A 12,038-nucleotide genomic window follows, 5' to 3' on the forward strand; every position below is an offset into this window, starting at 1 on the left:
GTCCTATTATACATTCTCATTCTACCTAAGATATCGTCACAACCTCTGAATTACAGCCATTTCGTGATAATATATCAAAAGAGTGACGTGTACAGAGTACAGGGTGTTAAAGATGAAGACAGCAATACAAACAGCAATGTCACCTTAAAAAGACAAATAAAAATGACAGGGAATAGATATGAAACCCAAAAAAGAGACAAAACAAATAGTTGAATACGAATACACCTATGCGAGCCACACACAGTCAGAGATATAAAACGCAGTAACTCCTGAAATGCAGACAGCAAACAGACCAGTATTGTCAAGGGCAACATTAAGGCCGAACCCAAACGAGAGTGAAAAGAAAAGAAAATAACCTGAAGATCAACCGTTGGAAAATGTTTATAGTGAAGCCCCTCCAAATACATCGCAGCACAATCTGACCAGAGAGAGCGCGCAATTCATAATCGTGACAAATGGCGGTAAACTTGGAAATTCTCCCATCTACTCGTTCCTCTTCCAACCCTCAGCATTAAGTCTCAAGTCTCTGTCGCGATCGTAGCCCCTCGCAACGTCTTCGAGCAATAGCTTCTTCCTCTCACGGAACTTCGTCTCCACACCATAGCGTTTTAGCACTGCAGCTTTCAGGGACCCGAAATCGCCTAGTTTCACGGCTTCCCGAAACTTGGCTCGCATACGTGGGCTATACAGATAGCAACTCGCCTGCTTTCCGCCGCCAGGGAGGCGTTGCAGGGTGCGAGTGATCCTGTTCGCGATGGGACCGTTGGCAATCGGCCAGACCACATCGTCATAGCAGTCTTCGCAGATGGTAAATTCAGGGAGTTCGGGGATATAATGCCAGGATCCAACGACGATATGGTCTCGTGGGCAGTCGTACATCTTGTTCTTGCGCTTGGCGTAGCGGATGAAGTCGCGTAGGTCGATGTAGCGGTGCGGATCATGGAAGCTGCGTGTCACAGCGGCGTCGAACAGGTCGAGATACTGGATAAATCGAGTGCTGTCGGTGCGAAGGTCGCAGATACGTTCTTGTCCGATGGGACCGGGTCGGAATGAATCGCGGAGGGATGGCATGAGGATCGATAGGTTACGGAAACAGGCTGAGCATGCGTTGAAGTCTGAGATGGTTCGTCCCGTCTCGAGATCTGAGACGCGATACCAAGATTGTAGCGAAGGTACTCGGCCGGTGCAAGGCTGGCCGCCGATTGGAGGTCGAGTAATTTGGTATAACAACTCTAGATGATTGAGTCCGAGTTTCATTGTCTGAACAAATGCTAGTCGAGCCCATGGCTGGCTGAAAGAGCACCGGATTTTTGCATCGGCGGGCTTTGGAAGACTGGGAATAAACAAATCACGGAAGCGAGTTGCTTCAATTTGACTCGCGCATGAAGGGCAGATATCAAGATGGGTCAGGCCAATAAACGTGTACCACTCGCGGTAGCCAGCCATTGGAATCGACCTTGGGCAAGGTGAGAGAGAGAATTTCGGGCTATCTACTGGGCGTCGGATTCCATCGCTTGAGCTTCGAGGCCGAGAAACTGTGCCAGAAATGGCTGCAGGAGACCGGGAGGATACGTGCGATTGTGGCGCACGGACATCATCATAGTTTGAGGATGCTTGAGGATAAACTGAGTGACCTCGCCGCGCCGAAGATGCTTCCGAGCCACCGCGAGAAGTTGGAGGCCGAGAATGTTCTCTCCGCGACGAATCTTTTCCTGTTCTGCCTCTCTGAGAGTATACAACGTTATTGTATTTAGCCGCTGAAGCAGCAGCCCCATTCATTGTCGAAGTTCGACGACCGGTAGAACTGGCAACACTCTCGTTGGAACCGTTGATCGCACCCCGGTCTCGAGAGCGGTCAGGGGCATCAATATATCGTTGTGAGGATGATCTGACTGGCGAGACCTCAGTCGATATTCTCTCAGTAACAATCCGGCTAGATTCTCTCCAGTGCTTGTAATGGGTCCCGCGGTAAGAGGAGATTTCATCATCACTGTGCCATTCGTATTTTCTCTCCTTGATCCAGGAAACATTACCATCCTGGTCCTCCTCCTCCCATGTGTTCCAGCTTAACCGTCGGGTAGATTGCCGGACATCGTCAAGATTGTTATAGTTTTCGGCAGGCCGTTGCGAGTATCGTCGAGAGTTACGAGTGAGTTGATCCACCTCGGAGCGAGAGGGGCGACATTGGTAGGTGTCATGATCCTGTGCGCCAGAAGATTCTCTGGCATAACTCGCTGGCACTGGAAGATACTCGACTCCTTCAAGAACATTAGTCATAGATCCGAGGAGTTCTAAAGGTAATGGGTTCCAACCAGGCTGGACTTTGGGCTTGTGGCAATCATGAACCGGCTCCGCAAAGCGGACCTTGTTCGTCTTCTTCTTGGTTGAGTGTGGTCCAGAAATAGAAGACGCGCGACTCAGAGAGCCAGAACGAGGGGCTGCAGACCCGGCATTCAGCGTTGTATGACTTGCTTTGACATTCCAAGTGTGATTCCCATTTGAGTCGGCCAACGCCGGGAAGGGTTCCTGCACCTCCACAGGAACAAGAATGGGATACTGATCAACAGATCCTCGGGATACTATGGAAACATCATCTCTGTTCACAGCAGAGCCATCCTCAAAAATCTCATGGAGAACCGATTCTGCCTCGTCTTCAACAATAGGCGCAGGAGGCCAGCTCCGCGCAACGGACACTGTGGAAGGCATCGTAGAACAGCAAGGTGTTTGATGGAAACAGTAGGAAGAAAGGCAATTCCGTCCGGCAAAAAAAGAAAATAAAAATGCTCAGCGCAACGTCCGGGAAATATTAGCTGCTAGAACGCATCCATGATAGATTTTCCCGTAACAATCTCTTCAAAACAGACATATCCTAGGGGTCGGCTCCGGCAGCACAGGGTGGTCGCGGGCAATGCAGGCGAACGGAAATCAGGATCCAAGGGAAAGGCGTTCAGTCCGGGGCTTCAACCATATAATTTCCAACGGTGATCTTCTTGGTTATTTTAGCATTGTGTAGGTTCGGGGAGGGAGAAGAGAAAGAGGTGACCGGCGGGAACGATCACTTGTATTTAAGCAGAGGAAAAGGGAATTGTGGCGGGAAAGGAAGAATAACCTCATCCCCACAGAGGCGGATATTCAGGCAGTAAATGACAATTGGAGCCATTGGGTTTCTGAGCGTGCCAGAGTGCCGTTCCTCGGCCAATGTAGAGAAGCGTCACTCAAGGTGCAGAGAACATACATACTCACATACAGGCGCAATATCGACTTGCAGGCGACATTGTGACTTGGCAACGCAGAAAAAACTCTTGATCTTTTGGCTTCGTTTCTCTGGATTGGCTGCAGGCGCTTGCCTTGTGGTTATTCATTGGATGAAGCCGGGATCATGAAGCCAAAGCACCAAACCAATTTCAGCGCCCGTTTCCTTGATGCGGCATGGGTCACAAAATTGGTTGGACGTTGTGGAACGTGAATTTGAAACCCATCTGCAGCAATCTGCGGAGGCTGGAGGGTGGGTAAGGAGAAAAAAAATTCAATGCTTCCTCGCCTCACCAGCCGTGGGCAGCGATGTGGATAACCACGATGGATTTGGCCTGAAGGTGGCAGCACAGATGCGACACACTTTCGTCCTCTGCTGGCGCTTCAATTTGCCCGATGACGACAAAAGCCCACTGCTCGTGCATTTTGCCCACCTCGACGGGGACGAAACAATCCAGTGATTGTTTCAAACTCCTTCGCTGGAGTGGATCGCCCAGCAGAGGCGCAACCACGACGTCATGCCTGCATGTGGTTCTTGGAGAAGTCCACCTTTGAAGGAGCGCGCGAGGTAGTCGGCATCCAGCGATGATCCCTGGACTGGCGGTGCCTGACAGCTGGTTGGTGCTTTGCGTGCCCAATATCGCTTGGGCACGTCAACGGGGCGTAAGGCTGCAGATTCCCCAGCGAGTTATTCATTTCCCGAGAGCAAGCTTCTCCACGAGCTGCAATGACCATAAACACTCAGCTCATGGCTGCTTTTTCTGCTGTGCTTGCATGGTCTATCCAATCCGGACGATAGATGGCCGTTCGATGGGAAGAGTTCTTATGCGATCGAGCATTACAATAGCAGACAGAGAACCCTTTTCTATCCCACACTGACTAGTTCCGCTTGGCTCCTGGCAATCCCATGATCTGGTTGCAAGGAAGAGCCCTCTCAACAACCGAGGACGGGATCGAATCCTAACTAGGCTTCTGATCATATCGAGGCATTCTTTTGAAAGGATGCCGCATCCACTTGTGATGTCACCTAAGAATGCGTATGTCTCTTCTACCACGAGACGTGGAGTCGTCATTCATCTCGAGTTTTTACCGAGGATTGCCCTTCTTTACCACCTAATGGCATTACGATAGGCCCTCACTCCACGTTGCTGCTCGCCCGAGTCCCCCTTACAACGGTTTTGTAACTCGATGGTCATGGTCAGCATGCCACCCTCGGCAGATGGAGGAGAAGACAGACAATTCGGAGTTTTCTGCCTGGCACCCTTGGATGGATGGATTCGATATTGCCGATGAAACCCTTTCGCAATTCAAACCCCGCGCCTGAAACAAGCCTGCGCCAGCGAGTCTTGTCTGCCAAATCTACACAGAGCTAGTGACAGAGCACCAGGACCACATGTATTGTATGGGTGCCTGCGATTGTTCTTGCGGCCATAGGAGTGGGTAGTATCGAGTGTGCGCATACTAAGCACAAAATGCTGGCTTCTCAAGGGCAGTCATGGCTTGCTGATGCACTGATGCACGTCTTGCAAGACCGATGGCCTGGAAACACCTGTCTTTCACTTATGGGTGGACGCCAAAGGCTGCCCTAAGTTGGGTGAGCTGCCGTTGCCGTGAGAGATACGTTCAGTTGTATGTATGGACTTCCATACCCGAGCACCGATCCCAATACCTTTGGCCGGCAGGAGAATATTGCTTTCTGCATCAGATGTCCTGGCGCACACCACCTTGCGTTGTCCTGTGGAACTTGACCGCTGCGGAAATATGGGTTTCCAGTCCTAGGTATGGTTTCACAACCCTCTACTAGCAGCTCTCGCGATCAAGCTGGTGTTGTCCTGATGCATGTGTTGCGGACCTTTCTCAACCGATTGGGCAATTAAACTCTAGTTCCCTGGATCGCGTTTTCCGTCGCGATGGTTGAATTAGGCTGCAAAACGATCATGGACGCAGAGTTCACATTTCTCTCTTCTCAACCACTAGAACAAAGTCGCTTTGCTAGTTGGGTCGCATCATGCCTGAGCATGCGGGAGGAAATCCGGAATTTGGGCGGAGATGTTGAGCGACACTGGTATAACTAAACGGCCTTAAAAGGCACCTCCACGTTGATCCTCATTGAGAATCCCGCACGCTGTGGATGCTTTCAGTGGAACGTTATTTTTAGTCTCTTAACAGCAAGGTAGTGCATACCTGCCAGCACCGATACCAAGCAACGTCGAAGATAGCAATTGAGAGATGAGACCAGAATGAGAAATTCCCCAGCGATGCTGGCAATGCAGCAGTTTCGACTTTAACATTTGTTTCTTTTTCTTTTCTTTTCTTCCCCCCCTCTCTTTTTTTTGCTCATCATGATCTTTCGTGATGGGAACGGCGATTTGAAGCCGAACGAGGGTTCCCTGGGCCCTAATGACGGCGCCTAAGCAACCCCTGTGCTGCAGGGGCGAAGCTGCCCCCGGTTAAGCTCCCCGTACGCCTAACCAAGAAGAGACGGCCGCCAAGGATCCCGCACGCCGCTTACAAATGCAGCCTGCCGGTTCAACAAACTACCGCCGAACTTTCCTCGTCTTCCCGGCCACGACGAAGTCTATTATGCCTGGCCTCCACTGGCAAACTTGTTTTGATCACCATGATTTCGAATCGACTGCAGTCAAAGGGCGCAAACCCCCGCGGGGATGTGATTGTTAAAACACCTCCCGGACGAGTTGCTAACACCGCCATCCAAACTCCACGATGCAAACCACCTCTCCCGCAGTAATCTATAACTTGGGAACGGTGCGTCCCGCTTCCACAATCCCGATGCAAGTAGACAACCATGACATCAATTCTCCATTTGTCATATCGAGCGGGGCCTATCCTGCGACTACAAAACCCTCTGCTCTCCCGCATCTGTCCCAGGGCAACACCAACACCCTCCACGACCGGATCCTTTCTCCAAGCATCTAGATACCTTCGCACCATGGCCGGAATCACCATCCCCACCACCCAAGCAGCCATTCAAATCTCCCGCACGGGCGGGCCTGAAGTCCTTGAATACCACACCTCCCTGCCCGTCCCCACCCCTGGCCCAGGCGAAGTCCTGATCAAAAACAATCTCTCCGGCGTAAACTACATTGACACATACTTCCGCACGGGGCTCTACCAGTCCCCCAAGCCCGAAATACTCGGCCGCGAAGGAGCAGGGATCATCGTGGCGCTCGGTTCCGGACCCAACCCGCAGGGCTTCAAGGTCGGCGATCGCGTTGCCTGGCTGAACACAGGTGGCTATGCAGAGTACTCCGTGGCTCAGGCGGAGAAGAGGGTGGTGAGGATCCCTGAGGGAATCTCCGATGAGCAGGCGCTCTCTGTGTTGTTGAGCGGGATCACAACGCTTTCGTTGGTGAAGGAGGCGTATCCTGTGCAGAAGGGTGATTGGATCTTGGTGCATGCTGCGGCGGGGGGTGCGGGATTTCTCATGACGCAGATGCTGAAGGATATTGGGGCCAAGGTCATTGGGACGGCGGGCGGGCCGGAGAAAGCGGAGCTGGTGAAGAGCTTGGGTGCGGATGTGGTGATCGACTATAAGTCTCCCGAGGGAGCTAATTGGCTTGGGAAAGTCATGGAGGTCACTGGTGGTGAGGGTGTCGCGGCGGTTTATGATTCGGTGGGCAAGGATACGTGGGAGGACAGCATCAAAGCCGTTAAGCGCAAGGGAACCATGGTGTTCTTTGGCAATGCGAGTGGCCCTGTTCCTCCATTAAATATCCAGTACGTCCAAGGCGTTTTGTTGTATGTTCATCCTCTTGGAGGCACGCTGACTTTTTCTCCCAGGCTCCTCTCTGCAAAGAATATCAAGGTTCTCCGCACCTCTCTATTCGGCTACATCGCTACCCAGGAGGAATTCGACTATTATACGAATGAGCTTTTCAACATGGTCAAATCCGGAAAGTTGAAAACTAGACTTCACAAGATCTACCCCTTGGAGCAGGCTGCTCAAGCACATATTGTATGTGCAAGTCGGTTTTGTTTTGCAATCTATGAACTAAGACTAACGGCATTAATAGGATCTTGAAGGCCGAAAAACGACCGGCAAACTTCTCTTGAGGCCGTAATCCATGGTTATTTTGGCCGCGTGCTTAACAAGCAAGCAAAAAATAAAAAAAGAAAGGATAAAGGATAATAACGTATGGAACCAAGTTCAATAGAAACTGATTCACTTTATGATTCTGGTGCATACATAAAGGATTGATAATACCGATGTATGTATTAAGTACGACGTACCGATAGGCTAAATGACTCAAGTTTTAAGCCATCTGCAATTCGAATGTTCTCTTTCCCGGTGACTCTCTTCCTCGATATCCGGAGCATTCATCGAAACCACATGAGGTGAGTGACACAGGAATAATGTTGCCCCATTATTCCACTTCATCCTCCGCTACCGCAGTTTCTTCCCTATCTTCCTTAGAATCACAGGGCGCCTCCCAGCAGAGGTGATCAGGCCGGATATCTTTTGGTTCTTTCCACCCCATCATAGCTTCGTTTGGTAAGACGGTATGAAACGCACAGTACATCGCAAAGACATTGTCAAAGTAATGAATGCCACTATTAAGCTCACGCACATGCGCCTCAATTTTCATGCCCACGAAATAAAACTGGAGAAGGTTGTCCTCGATGAAAAACTCAAACTCAGCCGGATTTCCAGATCCATCTTCAGACAAATACTTTGGAGACTCTCCCTTTGGAAGGTCTTCTGCTGGTAGCTCCGGATTACGCCATGCACGAGCTCGCATTTTTGCAAGTGGGTTAAGATCCGGTGCGTACTCACGGTAAAACTGTTTGATTTCTGGACTGGCCGGGGTAATCGATAATATTTCGAATCCATCTTCATGAACAAGCTTTGCTGAGATTCTATTGGCGTGCACAAGGTCGCGGAAACGCTCTGCTTGTTCGTAGGTGCCGGCACCCGCGATGCCAAACTTGACAACTTTTCGTGCCGTCATTCCAGGCATGCCGGCGGATTCTAGGCCTTTGCTCCATTCATGGTCACCTGTGTAGGCGCCAAAGTATGAACCACCGAACAAGGTAGAGCAGGCCATGTTGAAGTCCCCCGGCGCGACTGTATTCGCCTGTTGGGCTTTCCAGAGCTGGTCCTTCGCTTTATCGCAGATTGTGCGTGCAGCCATGATGTTTTCTCTATGTTCGGGGCAGACGTCATGGTATATAACATAATTGAGAAAGTTCTTGATCGTGCTCGTCACTAGATCAACTTGTTGTTCGGTCTCAAGGCCGATGAATCGCGGGATGACGGAGGAGCTGATGATACGGTTAGCAAAAGCTAAGTTGAAGCGACACAGGATAACGTAGAAACGAATAACATACAGGAATCCCTTGGCAACGGCTTCAAAATCGACATCCCAGTGAGCACGATCCTCAGGAATGTTTGTCTGGGCTGTGGCCGTGACTATATCCTCCGAGTCTAGACGCTGAAGATCTTTTTGATCATTTCCTTCGAACATTTTTGGACCGACATTGACGCCTCCATATGACAGATATTTCAAGAAGATATCTCTGCGCTCCGAGTTCATTCGACGTTTGGTCTCATAGCGCTGGATGCAGGTTTCAAGACGACTAGCAGGGTATTAGACCCCTATGTCTATGGTGAACAGCAGAGAGGGGAGACTCACTGAATTGCGGAAAAGGACCTTGAATATGGCTCTGTCAGTAATTTAATATCATCTTTAGGGAGTCCTAGCAAAACACACTCATCATATAATTTCTTCTCCTCCTCATATTCAGCTGGTGTCATCGGAGTATCGACATAGTATTCTTCATACCCAGAGGGTTTCTTCTATACCGGAAAGTCAGGCTTTGTAGTCAACAAATAGAACAACCCGATATTCGACCTTAGACTTTCCCGGCTTTCTTTTCTTTTTCTTCTTTTTCCTTTTCATCTCTGCGACTTCACCTCCCGCACCGGCGTCCTCCTCATCGTCTGCATCATTCTCAGGCTCACTTTTGGGCCCATTCAGAGCTGCAGGTTGATCCAATGAGGCTCCCGGTTTTGGGCGATACGGCAAGTCAATAGGCGCAGCAGTAGACAGTGTCTCTGCGATAGATGGGCTGCCAGAAGGAGATTCAGATGCCATAATGACGACACCAACCAAACTTGAAGACTGGTTACAGAAAATGTGCTGGGATGCAAAGTTTGGAATGTGAGAGAATGGCTCGTTGTGAGAAGAGAAAGAGATTTAGTAAGCTGCAGTTGCGGGATGGTCAAACAAAGAGAGAATAAGAAGGGTGAAGTGAAGGCATGAGGCTTCACCCCACACACACACAGAGAGAGAGAGAGAGAGAGAGAGGAAATAGGCGTCGATGCACTGATTCAGAGCATTCTGGGTTCAAGGCTTCACTCTACAAGAGTCATCTTCCCTCCTTGTTGAAAGGACAAAAGTGAATGGAGACAAACTTGACAGAATGCTTCACGGTAGGTTAGAATTGTAGCTGATCCTTCAATCAACCAACCAACTAACTATGCAAGCCCCTTTTTTTATGACTTTACCGGTCTGGATGATCGATTGCTGCATGGTATAATGAGCTGCAGTGCCCCGTGAAACTATTACCCACAGGCATAGCCATCATTGGCGACGTTGTAGCATGAATCTCAAATGATAAAGAAATAAACCAAATAATTAGACCTATTTGGCCCCATAACTTGTAACTACAGAGTGGGATGGCTTCTCTGTGAGCTTTTATTTTTTGTCCGTGATCTCTTCCTCCACACGGCGACAGGGCAGCCAACGGCAGAAGATATTGATAAGATTGATAAGATAATGACACGTTGGCTGGTGTGGCTGGTGTCTACCTACTCGATCCGGCATAGCCTAGCCGAGATGTTGCTTCATTCATTGAAGTGAGCTCCTGCACCGCCGCTTCGGGGCTGTTTTTGTCTTCTGTACTCCGTAAGTTACGCATAACTAATAAAGGCTAAGTAAGCTACGGCTTCCCGAACCGGATCTTCTCGCTGCATGCAGATTACGGCAACCACCACTCACGCACGCCTCGCACAGAAACACCCCTGTGTGCCTTCCCAGTTCCCCGGCTTCGCCCAAGTGAGTCGTGACTGCCTCGCTTGCCTGTTAGACTTTTAAGCACCCGCAACGTTGTGGGTCCGCGGCTGCTTTATCTGTAACGGACAACATGTCACGTACAAACCCCCCTTCGCTGCCTCCCGCCGCCTCGCTGTCCCTGCACGCTCGCACTCCCCAACAGTCCACGCATACACTCCCACTCATCCTCCCGGGTATCCGCTGTATAGCAGCCGCCGTATAATGTCGGAATCGTCAAACCCCAGAGGCCAGAAGGCCGCGAGGCTGCATGAAGACAGCTTCATTGCTTTTGATCATGCCGCCGCTGGACAGTAAGTGACCTCCCACGAATGTCTACGCCTCGGGAACCACCGCTAGATACCCCTAAACACCTTAGGATATCTCAAGCTAATTTCAATGGTGTTTAGTGACGGCGTTCTTTGCCATGCCGACGGCTCCCTTATCGCCAAACCCTGCACCCAACACGAGATTACATTCTACGAATCTTGCGCCAGCCACCTTGAATTTCTCCGCTATATCCCAACGTTCATGGGCACACTGACCGCTGCACCTCAAGAGTCTCTCAATTTGCCTGTACAGCAGATTGGCGAGACATCCATTGCTCTTACGTCCACGGAAGCATCTGGCACTGACACTCCTCTGACTCCCGAATTGTCTCAACACCCCAAAGCTATTTCCATAACCAAATCAACGTCACAGCCGGAACCGGAGTGGGTGCCCTCTGGTGGCCGCAAGCTGGACACTGGTCTCTCTATTGTACTAGAAAACATCGCCAGTGGCTTCAAAAGACCCTGTGTACTGGACGTGAAACTCGGTGCCAGGCTGTGGGCTGACGATGCGACCCCAAGCAAAAGAGCAAAGTTAGACGAGGTGTCGAAGCAAACCACTAGTTCAAGCTTGGGATTCCGTATTGCTGGGATGAAAGTCTGGATTGGGGGAGAAAATGACTATCCGAGTGAAGAAGAAGACACGCTCGTCCCGGTACACAACCATATTCCGTCCAGTATTGACGATGAAGTTAAAGAAAAAGTGAATATCGCCGAGTCTGCTGGGTATAGACGCTACGACAAGTACTATGGCCGAGCGTTCAACAAACAGAACGTGAAGCAAGGAATTAAAGCTTTCCTTGGCAGTGCCAAAACCGAAGGCACAGATTACTCCAAAATAATTGCTAAAAGATTGGCGTTGGAAATCCGAGGCATGCAGTCCATGCTTGAAAATGAAGAGAGCCGGATGTACTCTGCTAGTGTCCTCCTTGTCTACGAGGGAAGCGCCAAATCCCTCGAACAAGCCCTGGTTGAAGAGGACAAGAAGAAGGCCGAAGGCTCTTCGGAGATCGGCACTGAAGCTGGAGAGGAAGGTGATGGAATCATGGACTTAGCTTCAATGGCAGATCTAGATCCTCAAGCTGCACAGAAATTAGCGGCTCAGAGCACGATCAACATAGAGATTGGACCCGAGGATATTGCCAGCTTTGGAGAACTCGACGAGGATGAAGAAGAACCTAAGAAGGTACACGATGCCCGTCTAATAGATTTTGCGCACGCGCAATGGACTCCTGGGCAAGGCCCCGATGAGAATGCTCTTCAAGGTCTCCGTAGCCTAGCTCAGATACTGGAGGAGCTGGCGGAGGGTTAACCCCTCTAGAAATCAACAAAAGCAGTATATTTTACATTCAGCATTTATGTAGTGAACGAGGGACGTTGAGCT

The 12,038-nt window shown here is 50.2% G+C and overlaps 4 protein-coding genes across 4 annotated transcripts; 2 read left to right on the top strand and 2 right to left on the bottom strand.

Annotated features, from left to right (window-relative positions):
- Window position 1: 1 nt before the first annotated feature.
- CIMG_09145 (uncharacterized protein) lies at window positions 2-3,991 on the bottom strand. The gene is made up of 3 exons (XM_001239523.2): window positions 3,236-3,991; window positions 2,313-2,986; window positions 2-2,258 (listed from the first exon to the last, which is right to left on the bottom strand). Exons 2-3 carry the CDS (start codon window positions 2,704-2,706, stop codon window positions 484-486), a joined length of 2,169 nt encoding a protein of 722 aa, XP_001239524.2. The 5' UTR covers window positions 2,707-2,986; window positions 3,236-3,991; the 3' UTR covers window positions 2-483.
- Window positions 3,992-5,903: 1,912 nt separating this feature from the next.
- CIMG_09146 (quinone oxidoreductase) lies at window positions 5,904-8,284 on the top strand. The gene is made up of 3 exons (XM_001239524.2): window positions 5,904-6,990; window positions 7,054-7,228; window positions 7,287-8,284. The coding sequence occupies exons 1-3, from the start codon at window positions 6,059-6,061 to the stop codon at window positions 7,332-7,334; spliced, it is 1,155 nt and encodes a 384-aa protein (XP_001239525.2). The 5' UTR covers window positions 5,904-6,058; the 3' UTR covers window positions 7,335-8,284.
- On the bottom strand, window positions 7,401-9,377 carry CIMG_09147 (uncharacterized protein). Its single transcript, XM_001239525.2, has 5 exons — window positions 9,126-9,377; window positions 8,985-9,070; window positions 8,907-8,924; window positions 8,602-8,850; window positions 7,401-8,535 (listed from the first exon to the last, which is right to left on the bottom strand). The coding sequence occupies exons 1-5, from the start codon at window positions 9,366-9,368 to the stop codon at window positions 7,638-7,640; spliced, it is 1,494 nt and encodes a 497-aa protein (XP_001239526.2). The 5' UTR covers window positions 9,369-9,377; the 3' UTR covers window positions 7,401-7,637.
- Window positions 9,378-10,550: 1,173 nt separating this feature from the next.
- On the top strand, window positions 10,551-11,966 carry CIMG_09148 (arginine metabolism regulation protein III; the record flags this gene model as incomplete). The annotated part of the gene is made up of 2 exons (XM_001239526.1): window positions 10,551-10,639; window positions 10,736-11,966. 2 exons carry the CDS (start codon window positions 10,551-10,553, stop codon window positions 11,964-11,966), a joined length of 1,320 nt encoding a protein of 439 aa, XP_001239527.1.
- Between the last annotated feature and the right edge of the window lie 72 nt (window positions 11,967-12,038).

This window comes from Coccidioides immitis (genome assembly GCF_000149335.2).
Source record: "Coccidioides immitis RS genomic scaffold supercont3.5, whole genome shotgun sequence".
NCBI lineage: Eukaryota > Fungi > Ascomycota > Eurotiomycetes > Onygenales > Onygenaceae > Coccidioides > Coccidioides immitis.

Bases quoted from the DNA above. Each gene is read 5' to 3' on its own strand.
- CIMG_09145 (XM_001239523.2), bottom strand. From the start codon at position 2,706: ATGCCTTCCACAGTGTCCGTTGCGCGGAGCTGGCCTCCTGCGCCTATT. The intron at 2,259-2,312 runs GTTGGAACCCAT...ATGTTCTTGAAG, and splicing joins CAAGCCCAAAGTCCAGCCTG to GAGTCGAGTATCTTCCAGTG.
- CIMG_09146 (XM_001239524.2), top strand. From the start codon at position 6,059: ATGACATCAATTCTCCATTTGTCATATCGAGCGGGGCCTATCCTGCGA. The intron at 6,991-7,053 runs GTACGTCCAAGG...TTTTTCTCCCAG, and splicing joins GTTCCTCCATTAAATATCCA to GCTCCTCTCTGCAAAGAATA. The intron at 7,229-7,286 runs GTATGTGCAAGT...CGGCATTAATAG, and splicing joins AGGCTGCTCAAGCACATATT to GATCTTGAAGGCCGAAAAAC.
- CIMG_09147 (XM_001239525.2), bottom strand. From the start codon at position 9,368: ATGGCATCTGAATCTCCTTCTGGCAGCCCATCTATCGCAGAGACACTG. The intron at 9,071-9,125 runs GTCGAATATCGG...TTTCCGGTATAG, and splicing joins GAAAGCCGGGAAAGTCTAAG to AAGAAACCCTCTGGGTATGA. The intron at 8,536-8,601 runs GTATGTTATTCG...CCGTATCATCAG, and splicing joins GCCGTTGCCAAGGGATTCCT to CTCCTCCGTCATCCCGCGAT.